At 36.5% G+C, this 24,860-nt stretch overlaps 2 protein-coding genes across 2 annotated transcripts in view; both read left to right on the top strand.

Annotated features, from left to right (window-relative positions):
- SPAG16 (sperm associated antigen 16) overlaps nucleotides 1–12,851 on the top strand; it is a 560,091-nt gene extending 547,240 nt beyond the window's left edge. Inside the window, exon 16 of the mRNA XM_036422106.2 lies at nucleotides 12,587–12,851. Coding sequence (XP_036277999.1) covers nucleotides 12,587–12,762 — 176 coding nt within the window. The 3' untranslated portion in view covers nucleotides 12,763–12,851. The remainder of the gene's footprint in view (nucleotides 1–12,586) is intronic.
- A 903-nt stretch (nucleotides 12,852–13,754) lies between these two features.
- VWC2L (von Willebrand factor C domain containing 2 like) overlaps nucleotides 13,755–24,860 on the top strand; it is a 141,935-nt gene continuing 130,829 nt past the window's right edge. The window contains exons 1-2 of the mRNA XM_036422103.2: nucleotides 13,755–14,294; nucleotides 16,604–17,066. Coding sequence (XP_036277996.1) covers nucleotides 16,677–17,066 — 390 coding nt within the window. The 5' untranslated portion in view covers nucleotides 13,755–14,294; nucleotides 16,604–16,676. The remainder of the gene's footprint in view (nucleotides 14,295–16,603; nucleotides 17,067–24,860) is intronic.

The raw sequence follows: 24,860 nt of genomic DNA, 5'->3' as shown, positions 1-24,860 counted from the left end.
CAGGACATTCACTCTGTGTTTTTAATGTTTTCTGGTTGTGATAAATAACATTCTTCCAATGAAAATATTAGTATTTTTTAGCTTTTTTTGTAACAAGCTGCCTATGTAGAGAGGCAATAATTTCTCCTTCCCTTCTCTGGCTTTTCCTTCCTTTTCTTTGCCTTTCCTTTTTATAAAGTCCAGTTGGGGCTCTACAGTGATAATTCTAGGAATGCAATTTTTTAGTTTGAGCCATAATTAGTTTTCAATATCAGCATGGATTATTACTATCAATTCTGGGTAAATAGCTGCTCCCTATACCAGTATACAAACTTTAGTATTTTATTTAACTGAGTTAAATATTTAAAAAATCATATAGTGCGGTTCACACAGAATTACTTATGAGTTAAAGACTTTAAGAAGACATTCTAGTGCCTACTTTTCAGCACTTAATAACATCCTTTTAAAGTATATGTATTTTACTTTTTAAATTATAATTGAAAATGTTCTATTACTCTCATCTAGGTTTCAAGGCTGTTTTTCTAATACATTGTTATATTTAGCATCTTTAGTTATCACTACTGACTCTATAGCTGCTAACATAATTACTTAGACACAGTTTATATTTACCAAGTTCTAGAACAATTTGTACATCTCTTTAATAATAAACATATTTTAGTTCTAAATATAAGAAATTACTACATAGTTAATGATGCTGATTTATGGATGATATTTTTAAACTTTGAATATAATTTTCCACACCTACATACCAATAAGGAAAATAGTATAACAAACACCATTTATCCATCACCCACATTCAACAACTATCATTATTTTGTCAATTTTATTTCATCAAACCCCTCCTATCACATTTTCATGTGTTTTATTCTTAAGCAATTTTGAAAGAATATATATGTATATGTATATATACATATACATATATATCCTTTCAAAATTGTATATTTTTAAGTTTAAATGTTAACTATAGCAAAAATGGTATATTTTAAAGATAATGATTTCATAAAATAATCTTTTGATTATTAATAAACCAAATTTATCTATTTGGTTGCATATGTTTTTATGTCTTATTTCTAAAAATGGTCTCTATTTTATAAATAACTGAAATATTTATTTTAGTATGCAGAACCACATCTCGGTCTTTTTAATATCTGAAACATTGTCACTGAAACTTAAAATATATCAACCTGATATCAATAGAAGAACCCTTAAAAGACAGTTTTCTTATGGTACTTTTTTTCTGAAAATACTGAGATTATTAAAAAGCCTTATCGAAACAGTTATTTGTGATTTTAGAGATTTAACAATTTTATTCTCTAACAAAGGAAAATCAATATAACTAGTAGAATGGTGTTTCTTTTTAGGGCATAGATGAATTCTATTCAGATATTAATAATCATAGTATCTAGTTAATTTATGAATATGTTTCATTTCCTAAAACAGGAAGATTGCTTGTCACACAGACATTTGGTGCTTTCTTTTCCTTGGCAACTGTAATTCTCACTTTATCCCCACCTACCCTGAAATTTTACTTGGAATTTATCTGCATTTTTTACTCTCACTGTAAATCAAAAGACCCCAAACACTGGCTTTTGTTTACTAAGAAACCAGCATTATTATTTTGTTAAAGGCAAATGAAGTTTATTTACGTAAATGTCTATTAAGAGGCAAGAGTATAGAATGAGTGAATTGCCAAATGGAAGGAAAAAAACAACAACAACAACAAAGGCAAGTAACAGTTTCAGTGGTCTAGAATGGTGGCTCTTTTTTTTTTTTTTTTTTTCCTAATGCAAACATTGGCTCTGGTTTGCATACCAGCATGACTGTCTGAAGTAGGTTTTGTTGTCTGTTTGTTTGTTTGTTTGTTTTCATGCAATGTGTCTATTTCTCTTTGATAACAGTATCTCCTTTGTTAATTTTTTTTTTTTTCAGAGAGGAAGGGAGGAGAGAAAGAGAAACATCAATGATGAGAGAGAATCATTGATTGGCTGCTCTTGCATACCCCACATTGGGAATCGAACCCGCAACCTGAGCATGTGCCCTGAATGGGAATCAAACTGTGACCTCCTGGTTCATAGGTCGATACTCAACCACTGAGCCACACCAGTTGGGCAATACTAGTATCTTGATCTCCCTTTGGGTCTCTGTGTATTCTCAGTTGTTGCAGTGGGCACTCAGCCCTAGCCTGTCCCATCACACCCTCCCACATGCCAACCATAGTAATTGATTCAGGGATAACCTATGATCCAAGCTGGCCAATGAGGGACAATTTCTACCCAATATAAAACTGCTGGGCAATAGAGGTCTTCTCTCCAGATGCTGAATCTGGGAGGCTGTGGACCTGACCCTGCTATGACCTCATGTGGAGAGAAACCACCTGAGAGTGAATTCCCAATGAAAGCAGAGCTGAGGGACAGAGAGATGGAGCTCCTATAACATCATTCTAACTTATTGGTCAAATTAATTTCAGTCTATGTGTATTTCTGGGTTATAATTATACTAGAGGTCCAGTGCACAAATTTGTGCACCAGTAGGATCCCTCAGCCTCGCATGCAGGATCAAGCCAAAATCTGCTCTCCGATATCCCCGGGGGTTCCAGATTGCAAGAGGGTGCAAGCCAGGCTGAGGAACCCCACCGATGCACAATCAGGGCTGGGGAGGGATGCCAGAGATTCGGACTGCAGGAGGGCTCCTGGGCATGTCCAGCCTGACTCGCTCAGTCCTGATCAGCCAGACCCCAATCAGAGCATCTACCCCCTGGGGGTCAGTACACATGATTATGAGTGGTTAAGTGGCCTTAGCATATCATTAGCATATTACACATTGATTGGTGGAACAGACGACCACATGACCAGACACTTAGCATATTAGGCTTTTATTATATAGGATCTTCTTAAACCATATTTTTATTTGCCACTTTGAGTTGATTTTTTTTCTCTGGCAACTGAAAAATGTCAGACTATTCCATCTACTCAGATAAATTCAAACTGTGGTGTGTGTGTGTGTGTGTGTGTTTTATTAATTGTAATGTCAACTTTGCCATTTTTGCCTCATGTACAACTCTAAATCATTTGTGTCTCATTTTTACCCCAAGCAGTCATAAGTGCTCTTAATTTCAAATTATTTCCTAGCTTTTAGCAAATGCTCATCTGATACAAATGGATTGTCGGATTAAGAGGGCAAGAGCAAGGAAGTGTGATGGAGGGAGACTGAGTAAAGAACAAATTACATTGTGCTTTAAAATTTCAGAGGTACAAACCAGGTCATTAGGATACAATATACTGGAATATTACCTTAGATTTCCATAAATATGCCTTCACAGAATTATGATTTAATCTAAATATTTAGTATAGCAGACATACAATATTAGCTTAGCTTTCTGGTGTAAGTACTTTCCTTTCTCCCCAGTCTATAGAATAGAAAGGGTTTAGAAAGAATCTTGGGTTGGCATTTTGGTTCTTACTAGATCTGTTATCTTGAAAAAGTTCTATAACTTCTCTGTTTCAATATCTCATCTATAAAATGAAAATAATGTTTTCTTCACATGTGATTGAAAGTATTATATAATACAAAACATTCAGGAAAAAGTAGATACTCAATAAGTGGAAACTATTGGTTTTATAGTTTATCAACCACTTGAAATCATTTTGAAGGTAAAATATCAATTAAGTGTTAGGCCTTTGTATTTCCTCAAGTAATGAATTACTAAAAATGTGACCTTTAGGCTAATCTCTCTATAATTTCAGAGAATTTGATGATTTTCTAAGCATCAGCAGATAATACTATTTGAACTACAAACTTATACAAGATTCGAACTATTTGATATCCCCAGCCATTCTTTTCCTTTTTGGTTGGGTGGTCAGTATCATCTGGGCTCTAATTCTTTTCTCACATATTTACATCTTTTTTACTATAACTATTAATGGTTTGGTGGTGCTGATTTATTATTTATCCAACTTTATCCAATGGACTGTGTTGTCCTGGAGAGAGAAAGAATAAAGTTCTAAAAATAAGAGATCAACTGAAGGACTTGTATGCATGCATATAAGCTTAACCAATGGATGCAAGACACTGGGGGCCTAAGGGGTGAGGGTATGAGCCGGGGGAGGGGGAAGGTCAATGGGGGGAAAAAGGAAATGTAGGTGCTACTATTTGTAATACTTTAAACAATAAAATAAAATAAGGATATGATTATAATAACTAACAAAAGCTGACACAATTTTCTTCCCCACTGACAAAATGCCACCTCCAGGGAGGGTGATTCCTCGGTAACGAAGTTAGTGTTGACAGGACTGTTCATGAAGAGAAAAACTTCTAAAATATTAGAATTCTACATCCTTGAGTCTTAAAAAGGTAGTAAATGTTATGGTTTAAATAGTTAAAAAACGAAAAATGCTACAGGTGGTTTTATTACTTTACAATAAGATTAAAAAGTTAAAGTTTTCATTGAACCTGTGGTATAAAATATAAGCCTTCAGGGCTTTCTCTACTCATGAATAATGGGGAAGCAGCGATCACAGAATATGAAGCACACTTTACCATAGCTCATCTGATCCCCAGAACTGAACACGGTTTTTCTGCTGACATCAGCCAAAGCTTTCCTGAAATCTTTGCATAGCTCCAGGTGCATAGGGTCCCTGAATAAAGGTTATTCCAACACCGTTCTGCTGCATGGATGAGGGCCATGTTAGGAAACATGTCTACCAGGATTTCTTAATGAAAGCAGGTGGTTTTTTATATTCTAAATAAATTCCACAGTGAGAGCATTTTCAGGACTTTAGGTGCGTCTCACAAAGGATTTCTGTAATATTCAGAAGATAGCTCACAGAGGGAAGCATCTGCTCAAGAAAACATCCATCCGTGCTCTCCTAATAAGAGGAATGTATTTTACAAACTACATATGATAAGACCAAAAGTTTTATTCCTAGCAAGGAAAGACACTTTTTGGAATTATTAACCTGTTCAAGTTTAGGAATGTCTGCAGTATCAAAGAGCTGTCTGCCTAAACAAGAGTGGATTTTACATGAAAGACAAAAAATAATTACTGTATTTGTTTAAAACTGCTTCTTGGCAAGCATATAAAACATACTCTGTGGGTAACTCATTACGTAACATCCATAGTTTAAGTAATGGTAGGTTTTTATCTTCAACCTCTATTTGTTGTAACCGTTGAACATATTACCTCATTTTTATATGCTTCACTCATCAATCAAGATATTGAAGTGTTCTCCAATCATGTTTAGGACATGAGTTTCTACCCAGAGATATTTGGAATACATTTCTTTTTTATCTATATTGATACTTTGACATTAGTTTATCTTTGTTTAAGCACTACCTCTTACAATAGAAAAGTTAAGACCCTTTAGTATGTACATGGTAAAAATACTGGGAAATGTTTTCAAATTGTTGTAGCACTTAAGCACTCAAGCAAGTTAAATTTCCAAGTAATATATTTCTTTTTTCTGAAATGTATCGATCAAGCAATGGGATGCAAAATAAACTAAATCAAATTTCACATCTCTTTCAGTGGTGTTTTTGAGATTCTGAGTAATGACTCAGGTTGAGCCATTAATGCAAATCCTCAAAACTTAAATAGTTTCATTTTGGGGCATCTTTTAAAGAAACAACAGATGCCTCTTCACATGCATTCTAAAAATCAATAGAATTAATCAATAATGCTCTCCACAGGTAATAAATGCTGAGGAGCATTTCTGCCCATCTATATTGATCAAGAGAATTGCTTCAAATTGCTTCTGATGTGTATAAAAATCATTTCCTTATTGATCAAAGACTCTCTTTCCTCTTTGATATGTAATTTCATATATGGCACACAATTGTTCTAGACTTCATTCTTGTGTATTTGTGATTAAAAAAAAAAAGTTCCTATGATCTGTCCTATGAGACTAATTTCAATGAAACATAAAATGGGTGTTTTTGTTTTCTTGGGGGAATGCATTGCTTAATATTTAATCAAAGAATTCATAATCATAAGACATTACTGAAATTATTTTTAATGAGAAATATAAGATTTATTTCACTCACATTTTATTGTTTAGAATAAGCTTAAAGTTTTGAGTCTGCTTCTATTTCTTATAACAATTTCATTTAATTCACAATGATGCTATTCTTGATGGTATTAAGTGGTAGAAAACAGTATAGTTTTAGCCAAGTGTTGACTCATAATATTGCTGAAAAATTATATTTTTGTAACAAGAGCTAACATGTAAGTGAATTTTTGGACTCTTTTGTTATTATATATGTTAAGTGTATAGAGATAAAGTAATAAGAAAAGTATGTTTCTAAAGTAGTTTTCTAAACAATTTCATTAGATCCAGTCTTTACTGAGTCTGATTAAATAAGACTCTGTTCATCATTGGAACAAACAATATATGTACCCACAGTTACCTTGGTTAGCAGTGATGGCAACTGATGGCTCATTGAGCAAGTGCTATTAGACAAATTAAAAAGTTTTCCAAAAAAGCTCAACTTCTAACTCTTGATACATTAACTAGCATTCTGAATTACTCCTCCAATAACAACAACAAAAATACTCAAAGATTCCTATCAACATGAGTTAGCAAATTTCATAACCTACACTCCCAATTTTCCTTCTCTAGATGTTCCATTACAAAATGACATTGTTTTGTCCAATGAATACAGCACCATGGAATGTGTTACTTAAAACTTGACCAAAAGTTTTTATTCATCTCATAATTTTTATTTTGAATATCAGGGAATATGAATTTTCATTTGACAATTGAGGTCCCAATATCTCTATCTTAAATCATTAATATTACTTTAACAATTTAATTTTGTCCTTTTTTATTCTGAAGGAATCCTTAATGTAAAAATAAATTAAGTTGGACTCCTTTTTAAAATATATTTTTTTATTGATTTGCGAGAGGGAGAGAGAGAGAAACATCAATGATGAGAGAGAATCATTGATCTGCTGCCTCCTGCACACCCAACACTGGGAATCAAGCCCACAACTTGGGCATATGCCCTGACTGGGAATCGAACTGTGACCTCCTGGTTCAGAAGTCAGTGCTCAACCACTGAGCCACGCTGGCTGGCTGGGCAAGTTGAAATATTTTAACCAAACAAAACTGTTTCTTTTTTTCAATTTGTGTATTCCCAGAAAGCTAATAGCACAGTAAGACTCTCAGAGTCAGTAAGTGCTATTAGGGTAACCATAGAAAGTTAAATTTTTAAAAAACATTTCTTGTACTTAGGTAGAAATTAATTTTAAATTATTTCTAGGAGCAGGCAAGGATTCAGCTGGGAATTAGAACTGCACACCCAAGAGCTGTTTACTCTGACTCATGCTATATTTTAGTGAGAGCAGCTTAATCACAGTGGGAGAAACGACATTGAGCCAATCAATAACAATTCATCCGGAGGTATTAAGGTATGACGCAGAGGATAAGAGCATGACTTTTTGGAGTCAGACCAGCCTCAAATCCAGACTCCCCTACTTATAATCCGTGTGGCTCTGGAGAAGTTGCTTTTATCTCTCTAAGCCTCATGTTCCTCCTCTGGGAAGCAGGGTATGTGTTAGCCCTGTCCAATTGAAATATAATGTGAGCTGCATATATAATTTTACATTTTCACTCGCTAGGTTTTCAAAAAGCAGGGAAATTATAAAGTGTATATTATTAAATGCATCAAATCCAAAATAATATCACATATATAATCAATATAAAAGTTATTAATGCATTTTTCATTTCAATTCTTCAAAATCTGGTGGGCATTCTATAATTATGGCACATTTCAGTTTGCACTAGCTGCATTTTAAGTTCCCAATAGCCACATGTAAGTCATAGCTGCTGTAATGGATAGCACAGGTATACATCTACTCCATAAGGATACTGTAAGGATAAAATAAGACAATGCGTATAAAGGGCTTGGGATAGTACTTGGCAAATAATAAGCACTAAGAAAGAGTAGTGAAAACTGTTACTATTTCTTTTGAGTATTGACTACAACAGCCAGTGTGATAAGCTTCAGGGAGGTCAAAATCTGGCATAGCCTCTGGGCTGAGTAATTACAAATTTAAGAAGGTAGGACAAATCCATCGTTAACTGTTATTTCCGTCATCTTATTAGCACATGGATGGTATGAATGAAATGCAAAAATATGTTCAAAAGAGGACGATCACTTGAGATACCTTGCACTGACTTATTAAAGAAGGTCATTTTGCACTGGGACTTAATAAGTAAGTGGACTTTCATTAGGAAGAGATAGTTAGGAACCATGGAGAAAGCTAAGGAAAATATTTCAAAAGGATTAATAGGAGTAACAATCCAAAGTCGGGGAAGTGAAAAATATTTTCAACAAATAATGGAAAATTATTTGATGAGCACAGGGTTCATACATAAGAGTATACTTGGATGAGTAAATTCTATAAAGCACTAGGACCCTTATTTAGTGTGAGAGGAAATGGAAAAAAAAAAGGCAACAATTTGGGAATCAAAGATCTAATTCATCCAGGCTCTACAACTGCCATGAATATGTTTTCTTATTTGGGGCAGGTCAGCTTATCCCATTGGTTTTGTTTGAGTCTTAAACAGTTTATTGTTGTGGCTGCTGCTTTTGTTGTTCTATTCAAACTTAAGGTATTTCAGGATGGGAGTGACATAATTGAAGCAACACCTTAGAAATTAATATAGGTTGACTTAAAAGTAAAGACATTCTAACAAAAAAAAAATCATTTGGGGTATCATTTAAATCATCCTGACATCCAAAGTTAAGGATTTTAATATTGTAGACCTAACAGTTGGAAGTGGGAAGGTTATAGAAAATTAGTAAAGAAGAATGGATAGAACTTGGGTTGAGGATGGAAAGGGAGAAAAGGGGACATATGAACGAATGCCCTTTGGAATCTGGAAAAAAGAGAATTTAGTATTTGAAATAGAAATGGAAGAACTAGGAAAATAATTTTGTTGAGATAAGGGAAGGGATATGATTTTTTAAAAGTTAGCAATTAGATAGAATTTTTCTGACTTATTTCATTTAACATAATATCCTCTAAGTCCATTTATGTTGTTGCAAATGATAAGATTATGTGTATTTTTATTGCTGAATAATATTCCCATTATATATACCACATCTTCTTTATTTATTCATATATTGATAGAGACCTGGGTTGCCTCTATATCTTGGCTACTGTAATAATGTTGTAATTAACATAGAGGTGCATATACCTTCAAATTAGTGTTTTATTTTTTTCCCCAGATAAATATCCAGAAGTGAAATTGTTACATTATAGAGTAGTTTTAGTTTTATTTTGTTTTTTGAGGTGCCTCCATACACTATTTTCAATAGTGGCCACATCAATTTACAATCCTATCAACAGTGCATAAGGGTTCCCATTTCTCTACATCCTCTCCAACACTTACCTGTTGACTTTTCTATAATCGCCATTCTAAGAGGTGTGAGGTGATATTTCATTGTGATTATGATTTGATTATCTTGATGATTAGTGATGTTAAACATTTTGTCATGTGTCTAATAATGTATACCTTCTTTGAAGAAATATCTATTCAGGCCCTCGGCCCATTTTTTTAAATCCCCACCTGAGGATATGTTTAGTTTTTTTTTTAACTGATTTTAGAGAAATTGTAAAGAAGAAGAAGAAGAAGAAGAAGAAGAAGAAGAAGAAGAAGAAGAAGAAGAGAGAGAGAGAGAGAGAGAGAGAGAGAGAGAGAGAGAGAGAGAGAGAGAGAGAGAGAGATCAGTGTGATAGAGAAACATCTATAGTTTGCCTCCTATGCACCCTGTCTGGATATCAAACCCATAACCTGGATATGTGCCCTGACCTGGAACTGAGGAATTGAACCCGTGACCTTTCAATGTATGGGACAACACAGCTCATTTCATGTGCAGACGCTGTTCCATCAGCCCTTGGTTCTTCAGGAGGAATTGTTTTATATGTAGGTGTATATTTGTTATGCTCATGAGAGGAGGTGAGTTCTAGGTCTTCTTACAACCTTAAGTTCAGGGTTATCTTCACCTTAATCCTTTACACTTTCAGTAAAATAAAACATGGTTGTGAATTTATACTCCTGGTTCAAGTAAACCTGAAAAACCTTACCATGAACTTGCTGACTCAAGTCTGTTATAGCAAAGACTTTTAAAAAAAACACACACACTTGAGGTTGTGTTGCTGAATTCTATAATCCTAACATTAAATACCAACATCATTTCCTCCATTTTATTACACAAACTTTGGAAATCATCAAGAACCTTTATAATTATTTCTAATTATAACTTTTGCATATTTGAATTGAACAAAAGATAATGAATTAATGTTAACTCTTTCAATTTTCTTTATGGGCTTTGATTCTAGTTGGTTTCAAAAATAGTAAATGATATTTACCCCCTTCCTAGCCATAATATGAAGACTACAAAGAAAAAAGTTGTTTTATTCTTAGAAAAGTCACAAGCAGCTCTTGCCTGTAGAGGCAGGAAGTGAAATCCATATGCAATGCTTCTGTCAGCAAAGACTTTGTAGAAGAGAGTTTATAATAAATATTCACATCTGCTGCTTTGGACACTTTAATCCATCCTAAGGATCTTTGCTGTGTCAGGCTTTGTTCTGGATGAAGAAGCCCAGTAGTTATAAAGGTTTGCAAATAAGCTATATTTATCATGGTTAGCTTTCTTTTTATAACTTTTCTCTGTTTTAGAGGTATCCATGACAATTTTTAGTATAATTTGTGGATTAAATATTTCACTGTGACTCTATGGTGTTATCATATAGAATTTCCATCATGGGATAGACAAATTCTATTTTTACAACATATCACCTACTTATAATTTGTCAAGAAGTCATCATCCATAGCAATGCTACCTGGATATGGAAAACATAACTCAAAGTGCTTGTGATCAAATGCTAGCTCCCTCCATAGACGGGTTTCTTAGTTTTTCCAAACCCCTTTTTTCATCTATATAATAGAGTTACTATTATTTTTTATTATTAGATTATTATAGGAATTATTTAAAATTATCCATGTTATGTCTCTAAATCTAGTATCTATCATGTTGGATTTAATGAATTTTAAATGTTTACTAAAATGGTACTATATGCCTTTTAAGTTGTGTTAGATAATCCCATGAATCATACTAATAATATATTTGTTTAACCCATGTACTGAATTTATGTAAAGATAATCTATTGCTTTTACTTACCTCCATATTTCCTGATAGTTTGCTACTGAATTTTTTAAAAATAAAAGCAGTTAGAATTGAATTGCTGATATATTTTTTCCTATTACAAAATTATCCACCAAAAAAATATGGTATGAAAATCATGAGTATATTTTGTGTTGCATTTAATTCCCTTATATAACAAACATTTAATTAAATTTTGAATTTTAAATTAGATTAATAAAAACCAAAGTTATCTTTAAAATGGAGGTATTTTCACTTCAACCTCAAAGAAATTTGTTGTGTCAGTTTTTAAAGAATAAATGCATTATTATAGTCTTAAGTAACAATGTAGTATAATTATAATAAAACAGCTTGCATATAATACAAATTTTAACATCTAAATAAATTATATACTATATATGTGTATATCTTTGCCATGGATATATTTGGAGCTTGTGTTTTTTAACAATTTCTCACAAATAATTTACTTAAAAAGGAAAGCTGTGTTGCTTAGTGCTTTCAACCTCATCTCCTCAATATTATTTATTAATCCCAAATTTAAGGAGACTAGCAAAGCATTTGATGACCTCTGCATATAAAGTCAGTAACATAATAGGTTTTACTTCCTCATTTTAATTTTTTATAATTTAATCATCCACATGTCTTAATTTTGGCTGGAATTATTTTCTATATAGATAAGACTTAGTTCATATTTAATGACTGGTATCTAATACAAAATGAGTTTGTTGAATTAAAATTAAGACAGAATATATATTGGTCTCACCAATATGTGAAATCTAATGAACAAAATAAACTAATGGACAAAATGGAATCAGAAGCATGTACATATGGGACAGACTGGCTGGTGCCCAAGGTGCGGGGGGATGGGTGAGTGGATAAAGAAGGTGAAAGGAGCCTGGCTGGCTTGGCTCAGTGGATGAGTGTTGACCTATGAACCAGGAGGTCATGGTTTGATTCTTGATCGTCACAAGCACAGGATGCAGGCTCCATCCCCAGTAGGGGGCATGCAGGAGGCAGCGGATCAATGATTCTTTCTCATCATTGATGTTTCTATCTCTCTCTCCCTCTCCCTTTCTCTCTGAAATAAATAAAAACATACTTAAAAAAAAGTGAAGGAATCAGCTAAAGAACATATATGCATCCTCATGGACATGAACAATAGTTGGGTGAAGGCCAAGGGAGGTGGGAGGTGAGGGTGGGTGGAAGTGGACAAAGGGGGGGGGGAGGAAGTGGGACAGCTGTGAGGGTGGGTGGAAGTGGACAAAGGGGAGGGGAGGAAGTGGGACAGCTGTAATTATGGCAACATTAAAATGTTTTAACGCAAAACTATATATTCTATTGCTTATAAACTGTGACTGAGGAAATAAAACTCTGGCATTCCCCTCTTTCTCTCTCCTCTCTCCCTCTCTCCCTCCAGGGCGAATATTAGCTCAGGCGAGTGGCAGTGGCGTCATTCATTTGCTTGATCTTCAATCAGGGCAGATTTACAAACTGATGGGCCATGAGAATGAAGCTCACACAGTGGTGTTTTCTCGAGACGGGAAGAGTCTGTTTTCCGGAGGCTGTGATGGCACCGTTCGGGTGTGGACCTGATGGCCAGCACCTCCCACTGCAGGGGCATTCCCTGTAAGGCTTGGCAACGCCTCATGTAGTCCCAGACCAGTCAATACCCGGTTAAAAATGCCAGCCGGTAACACTTTCCCTGTGCTTTAAAACATGCTTTGAATATATATTTTCATGCACATACTGTTACCAATAATAAAACAAAACTTTCTGTTCATTTATCTGTGTCTGGGTCTCTTTTTTCTTTCTTTCTTTCTTTCTTTCTTATTTTTATAAGATTTTTAGAAACAGAGCTTGTTTTGCTAGAGGCTTGGAAGAAACAGCTTTACAATGACGCCTAATGACAGACCAGATGAATTACAGGAGATTGATTCTGAATGTTAGAGAACCGCAGGAGAACCAGGGTACTTTCCTAAAAAATCAAATGTAAGCTCCAGGAAGAGCCGAAGTTTAACCGTGTAGCGCAGGGAATGTGTTCCTTCAGCGGAAGAGCCCATTAGCATTGGACCCATACATTTTTTTTTGCAGATTCTTTGACAATCGTTATGCCTTATCTAGTAATGATAATCGGAGACTGCAGCTGGCTTAAATCTACATGCAAGGCTCTTCCCGAACTTTCATCTCTGCAGCCCATCCAAGAATGCATCAAATATCGTTGTTTGTTTTGTTATTGTAATCCAATGCAAATAAGTCAATAAGTATCTCGCACGTAAAGTGCCTTTCCCCCCCCCTTCCCCACGCCCCCTTACCCTCACCCTTTCCCCCCGCCCCCTGGCCCGTGCATGCATCAGCTGTATCAGGTGCCAAGGCTTAGGGAGAACATCAGCCTGGTCTAACGCAGCAGCTGGGGATTGCGACCCTGATGGGCTCAGGAGCCAGTTGGCGCTGTCCGTGGTGCTGAGGAATTCCCGGCTGCCGGCAGCACGGGCTCCAGATCAGCATCTGCAAACTGCTCTCTCGGCGATGCAGAGACCCAGCGAAAGTTGCTCCTCTCCTTCGCGTCCACCGTTAGTATTTTCCGGTGTCTGAGGAGGGATTCAAGCACCGTACCGCGGACGGTGCCGATGCGGTCGCCGGCGGAGCGGGTTTCAGGCGGCAGCATGCTGTTGCTGTTTGTGATCCACAGAGCCTAGCCAGAGCCCCTCTCCCGCCGTGGCAAACACTGTGCAAGTGAACTCATGTGTGCAGGAGGCGGCAGCAGCCGGGGGGATTTCATAGAAGGATCTGAGGGGAAAACGCTAACCACAAGTTCAACATGATTCTGCTACTTGGGTCTGGATGTCCACAGGACCGGCATTGCTCCTTGCCTTGAATGCTGAAGACGGGTCCAGAGCATCTTTCCTATGTGTGTCTGCTGTGTTGCTCCCTGGAAGGGCGGGAGACTGCTTCTGGACTGTGGTTTGAAATGAGAGGTAGGGAGGATGGATCGCCTTTCATTCAAGCCTGAAAATGCATTCTTTGGATAATTAAAGAGGAACTGCTTTTCTAAAACATACCTGCTCTTTGAGTTCATCTTGGTCTATGACCCCCCCATCACCACTATTAACCTCCAGAGTGATTAGGTAAGTGTATCTTATGACATGAGTTATGTTTGTTTTCTCCAAGAAATAAATGCAGTCGTTTTAAAGGATGTGTAGCAATGTGGGGAGTGAGGGAGGGGGAAAGTTTAGCTGAAAAGTGTTCTTCCATTCAGCACTGTTTGCTTGCTTATTAAAAATCTTCAGATAAATATTGTATTGGATTTATCTAATATTTTTTCTCTTAAATAGTGCCTTAAACTGCACTAAAGCAGCTCAATTATGAAGAGGATTTTTAAAAAATAGCTTAAGAACTTTGTTATATTAAAAAGAAAACCATGTTTTTCTTCATGCAGATTTTAAAAGGTATTTCATATAATAAAAGCATGCTTAATGTTTCTATAAAGTGGATATTATACCCCTTTTTACCTTTAAGTATACATTTACTATAATCTGACATTAATGCCTACCTGTAGCTTATAGAGATCATTTCTGTCTATGTCCTTTGGTAGCAGAATGATATGGGTATTTTATATGGTTTATTTTGCATGTATTAATAGTTACTACTAGAATACTAAAAAGAAGCACAATATATTTTTTCTTCCAGGATAAACTTTATATATATATATATATATATATATATATATATATATATATGATGTATAAAATGCATGCCTTAATTAATAAAAACACATATGCTTTTTTCAGAAGCTTCTGTAATGTTTGTAGCCTTTGTAGTAATTTAAGAGAGAAAAAATGCTTTGTCAAAGGGAGCTTCCAGACTCTCAAGTAGAATTATAGGTTTGCATTTTTTTATTCTGTCATGACTCATTATTTTTGACATATTTCAAAAGAAATTTATCTCACTTATCATTACATACCCAGAAGGATTTAGAGAACAGTTTTCCTCTTAAGGGAGGGCATGAACATACCTCCTTCTATTTTATTATTGCTAGAATTTGCATATCTAACTTAAAATGCAAATACTATCAGTTCATGAAGTTCCCTAGTGCCATCTTCACCTTATTTAAAAGTATCATCTGCATGTTAGGCTGAAAAGTGATGGTTTATCATTGCTCCTATTATAATCTGAAAATAAATCAATAAATAATATTCATACATCATCTGAAAATGTCCAATATACAATTTTAGTGATGGTTGGCATAAAGCCAAAATCATTTAAATAAACACATGAACTATTTGACTTTTCCTTATATATTATTCCCTCAAGTCAGTTTCCCCAGAGTTTTTATATGAGTTAGTCACTCTAAACATTTAAATGAGTGCTGCTAGTGGGCAGTGCTCCACACAAGCAGTAATACTATGTGAAGTTTACAAGAGTCATTGCCACCAAACTAACAAAGCATCTTTTCTATGGATGGCAACTCCTCATTACCATTCTATGAAACCCTTAGTTTTACTCTGGCATTTTTATGCAAAATATCTTTGGCATGTCAAAAGAGAGAGATGTTTTCAAAATCTTTAAATGGTATTTATTGTATATTAAAGTGATACATTCAAATAATGTTACACAAATTCTAGATTCCAGTTGCTATAAAAAATTATCCGATACATTTTTCCTGCCCACTGGGTGCTTACTCTCTGAGTAAAATTAAGGTGTGGACAGTAATACAAATATATGTAGTTTTAATTAATTATTTTAAATACAAGGAGTTCTCTTGTATCCTCTGTTATTTTAAATCTTTCTTTCTCTTATTCACTGTAGAATAGTTATCTATTTTCCTTCTTGTCTATACTTCAAAATCCAGATTTAAATTTACTGAAACAAGAAACCCATCTTGGGACCATTGTTGTTCTCTAACTATGGGCATAAAGAAGGCAGAAGGCCTTTATAATAGCTCCATTCCAATTACAACTAACACTCAATTGTTGGTTTCTTCCCTTTCTCTTAAAAGTAGAATTTTTCTCACTGATCTCATGAGTTTTTGTACAGATGGTTATAATGCATATACATTCTATCACTGACTGGTACAGTTTAAAGAATAATAGAAAGTGTAAATTCAAGTATTCTGAGTTATTTATAAGTAAACATTTGTAAAAATCACCCTTTGAGGTTCAGTAAAATAATCTATTACAAACTAGACAAAGCCAGACCTTTAGAAATCAGAAGGTGACATCAAGCTTAAGGTTCCCATGGGAAAGAACTCCATATATGTTGTCAGGGACCAAGTCTCTAGACTTCATAATAAAGCATACATAGTTGCATGAACTTAGTCTGCTTCTAGTCTATCTTCCAAACAGATGCCAAATAAACAGGTTAAGAGCATAGGGTTAAAGAAGTCTCCATTTTCTTTATATATGTCCAATTACTTTTTAAAAATATTTCTTTCCAGCCTACCCCTCCCCATGGAAGGAGCCGAGTATTTCCAGTAGTAGGTGCACATCCAGAAGCCTTGGAGGAGGGGGATGGCTCTTCATATCCATGAAGCTTGCATACTTCTGTTGGTCATCCCTGGATTGGTCACCTCTGCTGCCATCAGTCATGAAGACTACCCTGCTGATGAAGGGGACCCAACCTCCAGCAACGACAACCTGATCTTCGATGACTATCGAGGGAAAGGGTGTGTGGATGACAGCGGCTTTGTGTACAAATTGGGAGAACGATTTTTCCCAGGGCATTCCAACTGCCCTTGTGTCTGCGCTCTGGATGGACCTGTTTGCGACCAGCCAGAATGCCCTAAAATTCACCCAAAGTGTACTAAGGTGGAACACAATGGATGCTGTCCTGAGTGCAAAGAAGTGAAAAACTTTTGTGAATATCATGGGAAAATTTACAAAATCTTGGAGGAATTTAAGGTATGAGTTACCATCTTAATGTTTATTGAGTACTAACTTTTCACCCCACATACTTAGTAAATTACTACATTAAAATTAAAGCTGGGAAGACATTTGTAAATTTCCCTTTAATTTACAACAATAACCAAGTTAGAATATGTACCACTGTCGTCAACAAACAGCTAATTGGTTTGTTGAGCAATACCTAAAGGGTTTCACAATAATTTTTTTCTTTCAGAGATATTTGTGGCATGATGACATCTTTTTTTCCCTTAAAATTTTCTTCTGTGTTATTACAAACTATATTTTCTGATGGAAACACTTAATTGGAAACTATGTGTCTATTAAGTTAATGTTTACATTTTATAAGATTTTTTGATGTGGTTTATTAGCCTGTATTTGGAGTCATTGAACCATAAGCTAGAACTATCTATTCAATGGAAGAAACTGCAATGCTAGAGAGACACAGTTTTGAGCTATGGTCTTCATATTCACTCATTGGATCTACTCTTGTAGAGCACAGTCCCCATTCTGTTCTCTGGTCAGTATATTTTTTGTTTTGTTTTTTACTTACAGGATCCCAAAGTGAACTGGAATTTTATCATAGTCCATTGTAAAAAGTGGTTTTAAAAAAAGACTAATATTTTCAGCCTCCATGGAATTTCCTGGCCTTTCTTATATCCTTCTATTATATTTTCAAGTAACTTGGAGCTCATTTTTGTTTCCTTTTAGAGTCTCTTTTTAGAGTCTCTTTTCTCCAACGGCTAGTTTTAATTAGGGGTTTTTACAAGCCAGATTGGAGCCCTGAGGGTATAAATTAATGTATTAAATTATTCTCCTGAAATGCAATGGCAGTTTATGCCATGGACTGCCTGTCATCCTGATGACTTGATTTAAAAGATTTTAATTTCATGTAGCCAAGTTCAGTGACAAAGTCTCAGAACCTCATCTACAGAAGAAGATAGAGCTAGCTTTCATTATGGCTGTGTATGTGCGAGAAGAGTGCTCAGTCATCGGCCCTGACCAAACTCCTCCACAAGAGTCAAATGGGAAAAGAAGTCAATGTGTGGAAGAAAGGTTTTAACTAGTAATGATAAGAGCATTCTGTATATTAGCCTTTCATTGCATTCAGTCCATTTCAGATTGTAGGTATAAACTAGTTGCGAGTTACCCAAGGAAAACCAATCATTCTACATAGATTTCTAAGGACAGGAGAGGGCTTTTAAAGATAATTATCACATTCAACCATCTTACACATAAATGTTATTCTAGACTTTTCTCTTTCATGTATTAAAATACGTTGTGGCTCAACATTGAGAAGAGGCCTGAGACTCTAGTCAAGTTACCATTACTGACGTCAAATAATAGTTTAGAATGTAATCCTATATAACAAAAGGCTAATATGCAAATTGACCGAACAGCAGAACGACTGGTCGCTATGATGCATACTGACCATGCGGGGGCAGACACTCAACACAGGAGTGCCCCCTGGTGGTCAATGTGGAGTGCTGCTCAGCCAGAAGCTCTGAGCCAGGTTCATAGCTGCTAAGTGCAGCGACAGTGACAGAAGCCTCTTCTGCCTCCACAGCAGCATGAAGAATGTCCAACTGTCAGCTTAGACCATGGGAAGTGGGCCTAAGCTGGCAGTTGGACATCCCCCTAGGGCTCCTGGACTGCGAGAGGGCGCAGGCTGGGCTGAGGGACCCCACCCCCACCCCCGCCCAATTGCATGAATTTCATGCACTGGGCATCTAGTACATTTAATAATATCTTATGGTCTCTAAAATATTGGATACATTTTGGCATTGGCAAAATTAGGTTTACAGTTGTAAGTATGTGAAACATTTTATTTCTGTATTAGAAGCCCGATGCATGGAGATTTGAGCTAGAATGGGATTTCCTTTCCTTGGCTGCTGGCACCACCTTTCCACTCTGGCCCAGCCCTTTTCTGCTCAGGTCCCGGAGCCGCCTCTTTCTGCTCTGGGAGCCATATCTATCCGCCCCAACCCCGCCTTCCCATGCTGCCCAGAGGCTCTGAAAGACTGAGGGTGGGCAGAACACCTGCATCATTGCCATGGCAATGACACAAGCATCTGTCCCCCAGTCTCTCAGAACCTGTGTATGCAAATTAACTGACATCTTTGCTGGGTTAATTTTCATATCGTTCCTGATAGGCTGGTAAGCATAGAGGAGGTATGGTCAATGTACATGTTTGTCTATTATTAGGTAAGATTATTTATTTATTTATTTATTTATTTATTTATTTATTTTTACCTACTTTTGCCCACCCCTGTAGATCCTGCTATAGTCATTATATAGCAAGTTTTCCTCCTAACTCTCTATGTCATGAGATCTTTAAATGTGATTAAAAAAAAAAAAAGATGCCCCTTGTCTGAAACCATTTAAATATTATCTAAGGAAAATTTTTAAGAATATGGAGCTGAGATCAAGAAAGTTTACTTGTCCAAATTGTCGAGTTATTTTACCTGTTTCTAAATACTGCCATTCTAACTGAAGTCTACAGAACCTCTCAAAGTACTTTGGCTCAAGAGCCAGATAGACCTGGATTCAAATCCCAAATGATTACTTAGAATCAAGACTTTGGAAAGAGTCCTTAAACTTTTTTGAGCCAGATGGCTAAAAAATGACCATCATAATAATTACTTTTCTTGGGAGGAGATATTGGAAAGATTTAATGAGATAATTTATGCAAAGTTAGCAGCCTTGTAATGACTGGTACACAGTAGATATTGAATAAATGGTGTTCTCATTCCTCTAAACTCTAATGTCCAGGGATTGACTCTAAGTTGTAAATTCTCTATGACTTGACCTACATTTTATAATGGAAGACCAATGTTAAAAGTCATTCAATTGAAGGAATTCCAAAACCTTTTTTTTTTTTTAATGTTCTACTTATCTATGTGAAGAATACACACCTAAGTAAATACCAGGCATAACCTATTATCTTGATTTTCTTTCATTTCAGCTTGCAAGCAACAAGTAATTAATTTTTAAACGCGTAAGAAACTTTCACATAATAATCTTGTTATGGAGGTTATATTATACATATAATATCATCATCTACAAGAGTGTATTGAAATGTTTAATGTGTAGGATACTATAGGTGTATCCTATATTGGAAAGTAAGATATCTGGAAGATACAATCTCCACTCATGGAAAAGCATGGACCATGTGGAGTGAGATGGGGTAGGGGGTTAGCTCTCTAACTATGTTACTGTGAAGCTCAGCACCAAGAAATGTGGTGTCAGAAGCTTACCAATACGCTATAAGGTTTTAGTCAACAAACTTTCTTTTTCTTCAGGATGGTCAAAATTGAGCCTGTTTTAAACAAAGTAATTAAAATTGATCTGGAGAGATTAAAGTGCCAAAAAGGGAACTGCTTGAGTAGAATCAGAGATTGGGGCAAATAAAATCTGCAGAGATAGGAGGGAGATGAGAATAACAAGAAAGAAGCTGGATCTTATAAAACCCTATTATAATGAGAAAAGTAAATTTGTACATGTTTTGGACAGTGGAGAGAGGAACTTGAATACTGGGCCAGTATATTTAGATTCAGTCTAAAGAATAACAAGAAATAAAATGCAGGTTGTTGTGCATAGAGATGACTTAGTTCAGTATGGTTTTTTAAGCCTTGTAGCCAAATAGAATTGAATAAGAGGTGAAAATTAATTGATTGCTAAGGAGGTGAGACTGTTGCAGAAAACAAAGAATGAGATGACCAGCATGCATAAGTGCACAAACATTCAGGACTGTGTTTAGGATAAAAATCTAAATTGCCTAGTATAGCCTAGATTCTACTCATTGACCTCTCCAAGTATCTCTCTCAGTGGCTTCTCTTCCCTGTTTGCTTGTACATGCTGCCCCATACTCTTTTCGCCATCACACTCTTGTATAAATTCCAGCAGATTACTTCAAAATTCCATTTAAATCTCATCTCCACCAGAAAGCTCTCTCTGGTTGTCCTACTGCAGGGTTTCACACTTCTCCTGTGTCATTGCACAGCAGGCTGGGCACAGCATTAAAACCAGAACAGTAATCCTAGCCAGGCACTGCTAAAACCTTTATGCATATTAACATGCATGTCATTTCATAACATCAGTATGAGTATTACACTTTCTCAGCATTGTTTTACAGACAAAACCAAAGCATCAAAGCAGAGTCGCTTGCCCAGCCTCCTACAGCTCTACAGTGAATGAAGTAGGATCCCCACCAAGCAGCCTGGCTGCAGAATCTCAGCTCCTCACCACCTCTGCTGCTTTCATGGCACTACAGTAATGTAATTTGACACAGCCTGTCTCTCCTGCTAGACAGTGAACCCGGTAAACCTAGAGATAGAATTTTCTTTATTCTCTTCTACTCCCAACCCTGGCAATACATGAACCACAGTGCAGGCGTCCAACACATTTTTGGTGAAGGACATCCGAGTCAAGTCATAATTGAACTCATTGAATAAAGAAGTTAATTAGAGTGTTTTTAAAATACCTTCGTTTCTTTCTGTTTGTATGTTGATCTCTTCATTTTAATTAGTGAAAGAAAGTGCTCAATGTTCCGATAAAGAGTACTCTATTGGCCCCTAAAGATGACCCATCTTGTTTACGGGACACCTATTTCCATCCTGTGGCTTTCTATTGTACTTGTCTCTTCCCTCTTTCTAAGCTAGGCTCATCTTAGAGTCTGCCTCCTTCCCAGGTCATAATGACCACCTACTGTTGTGGGTGTGCTGCCTCACTCTACACAGTTGCAAAACATGTCTCTCCTTCAATCTTCTTTGATCACCAAATTCAAATGTAAATTGAGCCACAAGTGTCACCAATATGAAGAGCAATGTTATGTATAAAGGTTGGATTTATTTTTCAACATGATAGATGCAAGCTTTGAAAATAGATTTCTCTACTTTTTTGAAAACTCTAAATTTTCCAGTGTTCCAGTAATATTGTATTAAGATAAAGGTCACTTTATATAGTAGGGTCTCTCATCTTTCTTTTATGTGTACCCAGGCAAAAAGACAGTAGGCCTACTTCTGAAGAGATAAGGAGTATAAATAATACATTACAATAGCATTTTCTACAAGAAAAAGGTTGATTGGAAATGTAGGCTCTGTCAGCTTTGGCTTAACTATCTTATGCTGAGTTTCCCAAAGGGAGAAATAGTTTCTTATTTTGCTCAGTATTTTTATCACTCTCGCTCAGCTAGAATTAGCCTTTTTGGATTCTTTTTTTTTTATACGTTAAAACTCGTACTGATTCAGTTTTAGGTCAGACACTGAAGGTTATCCTACATGCAGCTGGGAGAGATGGTTCAGCTTTTACACAGCCTGTCTCACTTTAAGGCGATTTTCTCCAGTCCACACCCAGTGCCCTTCATTCAGGATGTGGATTCACCAGAGATCTTCCTTTCTCGGCAGGCATTGACTCCTGCCCTTTTCCCACTGCGGGCCAAAGACAGCAGGTCAGGGTTTTGATTCTTACTTTTATTTATTTATTTTGGTGTGATTGTTTTCCCCTTCTGCACATTTTTTATATATGTTGTGCTTTAAAAAAAAATAAAAAAAAATAAAAGTAAACATAGTCTCATGCTGTGGTAGGCTACCTCGTTTTTGCCCTGAATTTTGTACTTACTATTTAAATCTGGATGAAAGAAGCAAAGAGGACAAAAAATTAAGAGTATTTTGCCAAATCATCCTGCCCATAAAAACTGTAGATCCGCCAAAACCGGTTTGACTCAGTGGATACAGCGTCAGCCTGCAGACTGAAAAGTCCCAGGTTCAATTCCAGTCAAGGGCATGTACCTTGGTTGCAGGCACATCCCCAGTAGGGGGTGTGCAAGCGGCAGCTGATGGATGATTCTCTCTCATCGATATTTCTAACTTTCTATCCCTCTCTCTTCCTCTCTGCAAAAAATCAATAAAATATATTTTTCAAAAACAAAAACTGTAGATCCCAGTTAAGGTTGAGAACCGACTTGCTCTTCAGTGAGTACCCTCACAGGAAAATAGTCTCTCCAGCTTTCTCGTTAATCTGTGCCCCTTCACGAATATCCACTCTTGTAGCATTAAATCCATAAAAGTGTTTGAGCAGAAAGAAAAATTCTAATATGGTGGAAGAATGGAAGGCAACATGTTCTGGGAATTAAGGACCAAATATGTGAAAAAATAGGGGAAGGTTGTGGCTGTAAAGAGATCTCAATTGAGAGGACTAATAGCTAGCACCTTGCAGAAGCACAATTCACTACACCCCCCACCCACCCACTCACCCACAGCCATGCACCATTTCTATGAAAGGCCCCATTTCTATGCTTGCACTAGGAACAGAGTGCATTTTCCAGAGATGTTCTAGGTGGTGGCAAGGGCAACATGTATCTGACCAGTGGGGGCAGATCAAACCTGGGTTAAGCAACCTTGGTACTTGAGTTCTGGCTAGGAAAGAATTCAGAGCAAGACTGGAACTGTAAGAGAAGATTTATTTGGTAAATTACAGAGGGAGAAGAAGTGGTTTCTAGAATCTAGATGAAATAGGCTTAGGAGACAGGTATGGATGTAAAAGAGGCCTTGGAGCTTGGGAGTGAGGAAGGCCCGGGCTTGCTCTCAGGAGGGAGAGCACACTGGGTCCTCCATCCTAAGGGTTTTAAGGGTGTAGATTTCAGGGACAGTCTCAGGGAAGGATCTTCAGAGAATGTTTAGTGGCCTTCCAGGTGTCCATTCAGGGTTGTGGTCTCCATGGAGTGATTGGCTGGCACCAGGGCAAGGAGGTCATTATTCCATACAGCTGGTTCTGACATCAGCCATGGCTGGTTTTATTGCTTATTTGCGCCTGGAGCTGAAATACAACTGAGGACAAGATGTTATCTCTATAGATGGAGGAAAGGTCAGGGGGACCAAACATCATGACCAGCAATATGCTAGGGGAGGAAAAGTCATCCTGTGGGTGAGGTCCCACCCTACAGTTGATTGTCCATTGCTAGGCACCTGGGTCTTTCCAACCTGATGACCTTTTTTTGTTTTGTTTTGTTTTGTTTTGTTTTGTGTGTTTTTTTGTTAATCCTCACCAGAGGATATTTTCCATTGATCTTCTAGAGAGAGTGGAAGGAAGAGGGGCAGACAGAGAAATATTGATGTGAGAAAGACACATCAATTATACACCCCGGCCAGGGAGGAGCCTGCCACCAAGGTACATGCTCTTGACCAGAATCAAACCTGGGACCTGTGGGTCCACAGGCCAATGCTTCATCCACTGAGCCAAATCAGCTAGGGCATGGTGACCTTCTCTACCTGGCCCATTGTCCTTGCTCTGCTTATGTCTTTCTAACTGCCTACAGCCCTGTGAAGGTTGTATTTATTCTAATAACAAACAAGAAGCACGTGGATCTTGAGTATATGAGTGAGATTTTTAAATATTTTATTCAAAAGGGGTTTTACAAATTTTGGACAAATGGTTAATGGAGTTACCAGGGACATTTGTAAGATTCCATCTAAAGAAAGTCCTCAAAACTATAATAATTTTATATAATAATTATTGGGGATCTGTGTTGAGATTGAGAAGACTAATTCGACAGTTGCTGATTCTGCAAAATAACTTCTGTTTTGCGGAGTATGTTGTGATTTTTAATATTAGAATGGCTTTTGAGTAAATTCAGGAATGGATTCTCCTTTAAAGTTTCCACAAAATACCACAGATGAAGTAATTCCAGTCGGTGTTGACTCTTGCTCACCAAGGCTCAGACCGGCAAGCAGAACACATGGTCTCAGAGTGAACACTCTCAGTGGGAAAGTCCTATCTCTGTACGTAGCTAAGGAA

Source organism: Pipistrellus kuhlii, unplaced genomic scaffold (genome assembly GCF_014108245.1).
Source record: "Pipistrellus kuhlii isolate mPipKuh1 unplaced genomic scaffold, mPipKuh1.p scaffold_m20_p_7, whole genome shotgun sequence".
Taxonomy (NCBI): Eukaryota; Metazoa; Chordata; class Mammalia; order Chiroptera; family Vespertilionidae; genus Pipistrellus; species Pipistrellus kuhlii.
This window is presented reverse-complemented; position numbering and strand designations above follow the sequence as displayed.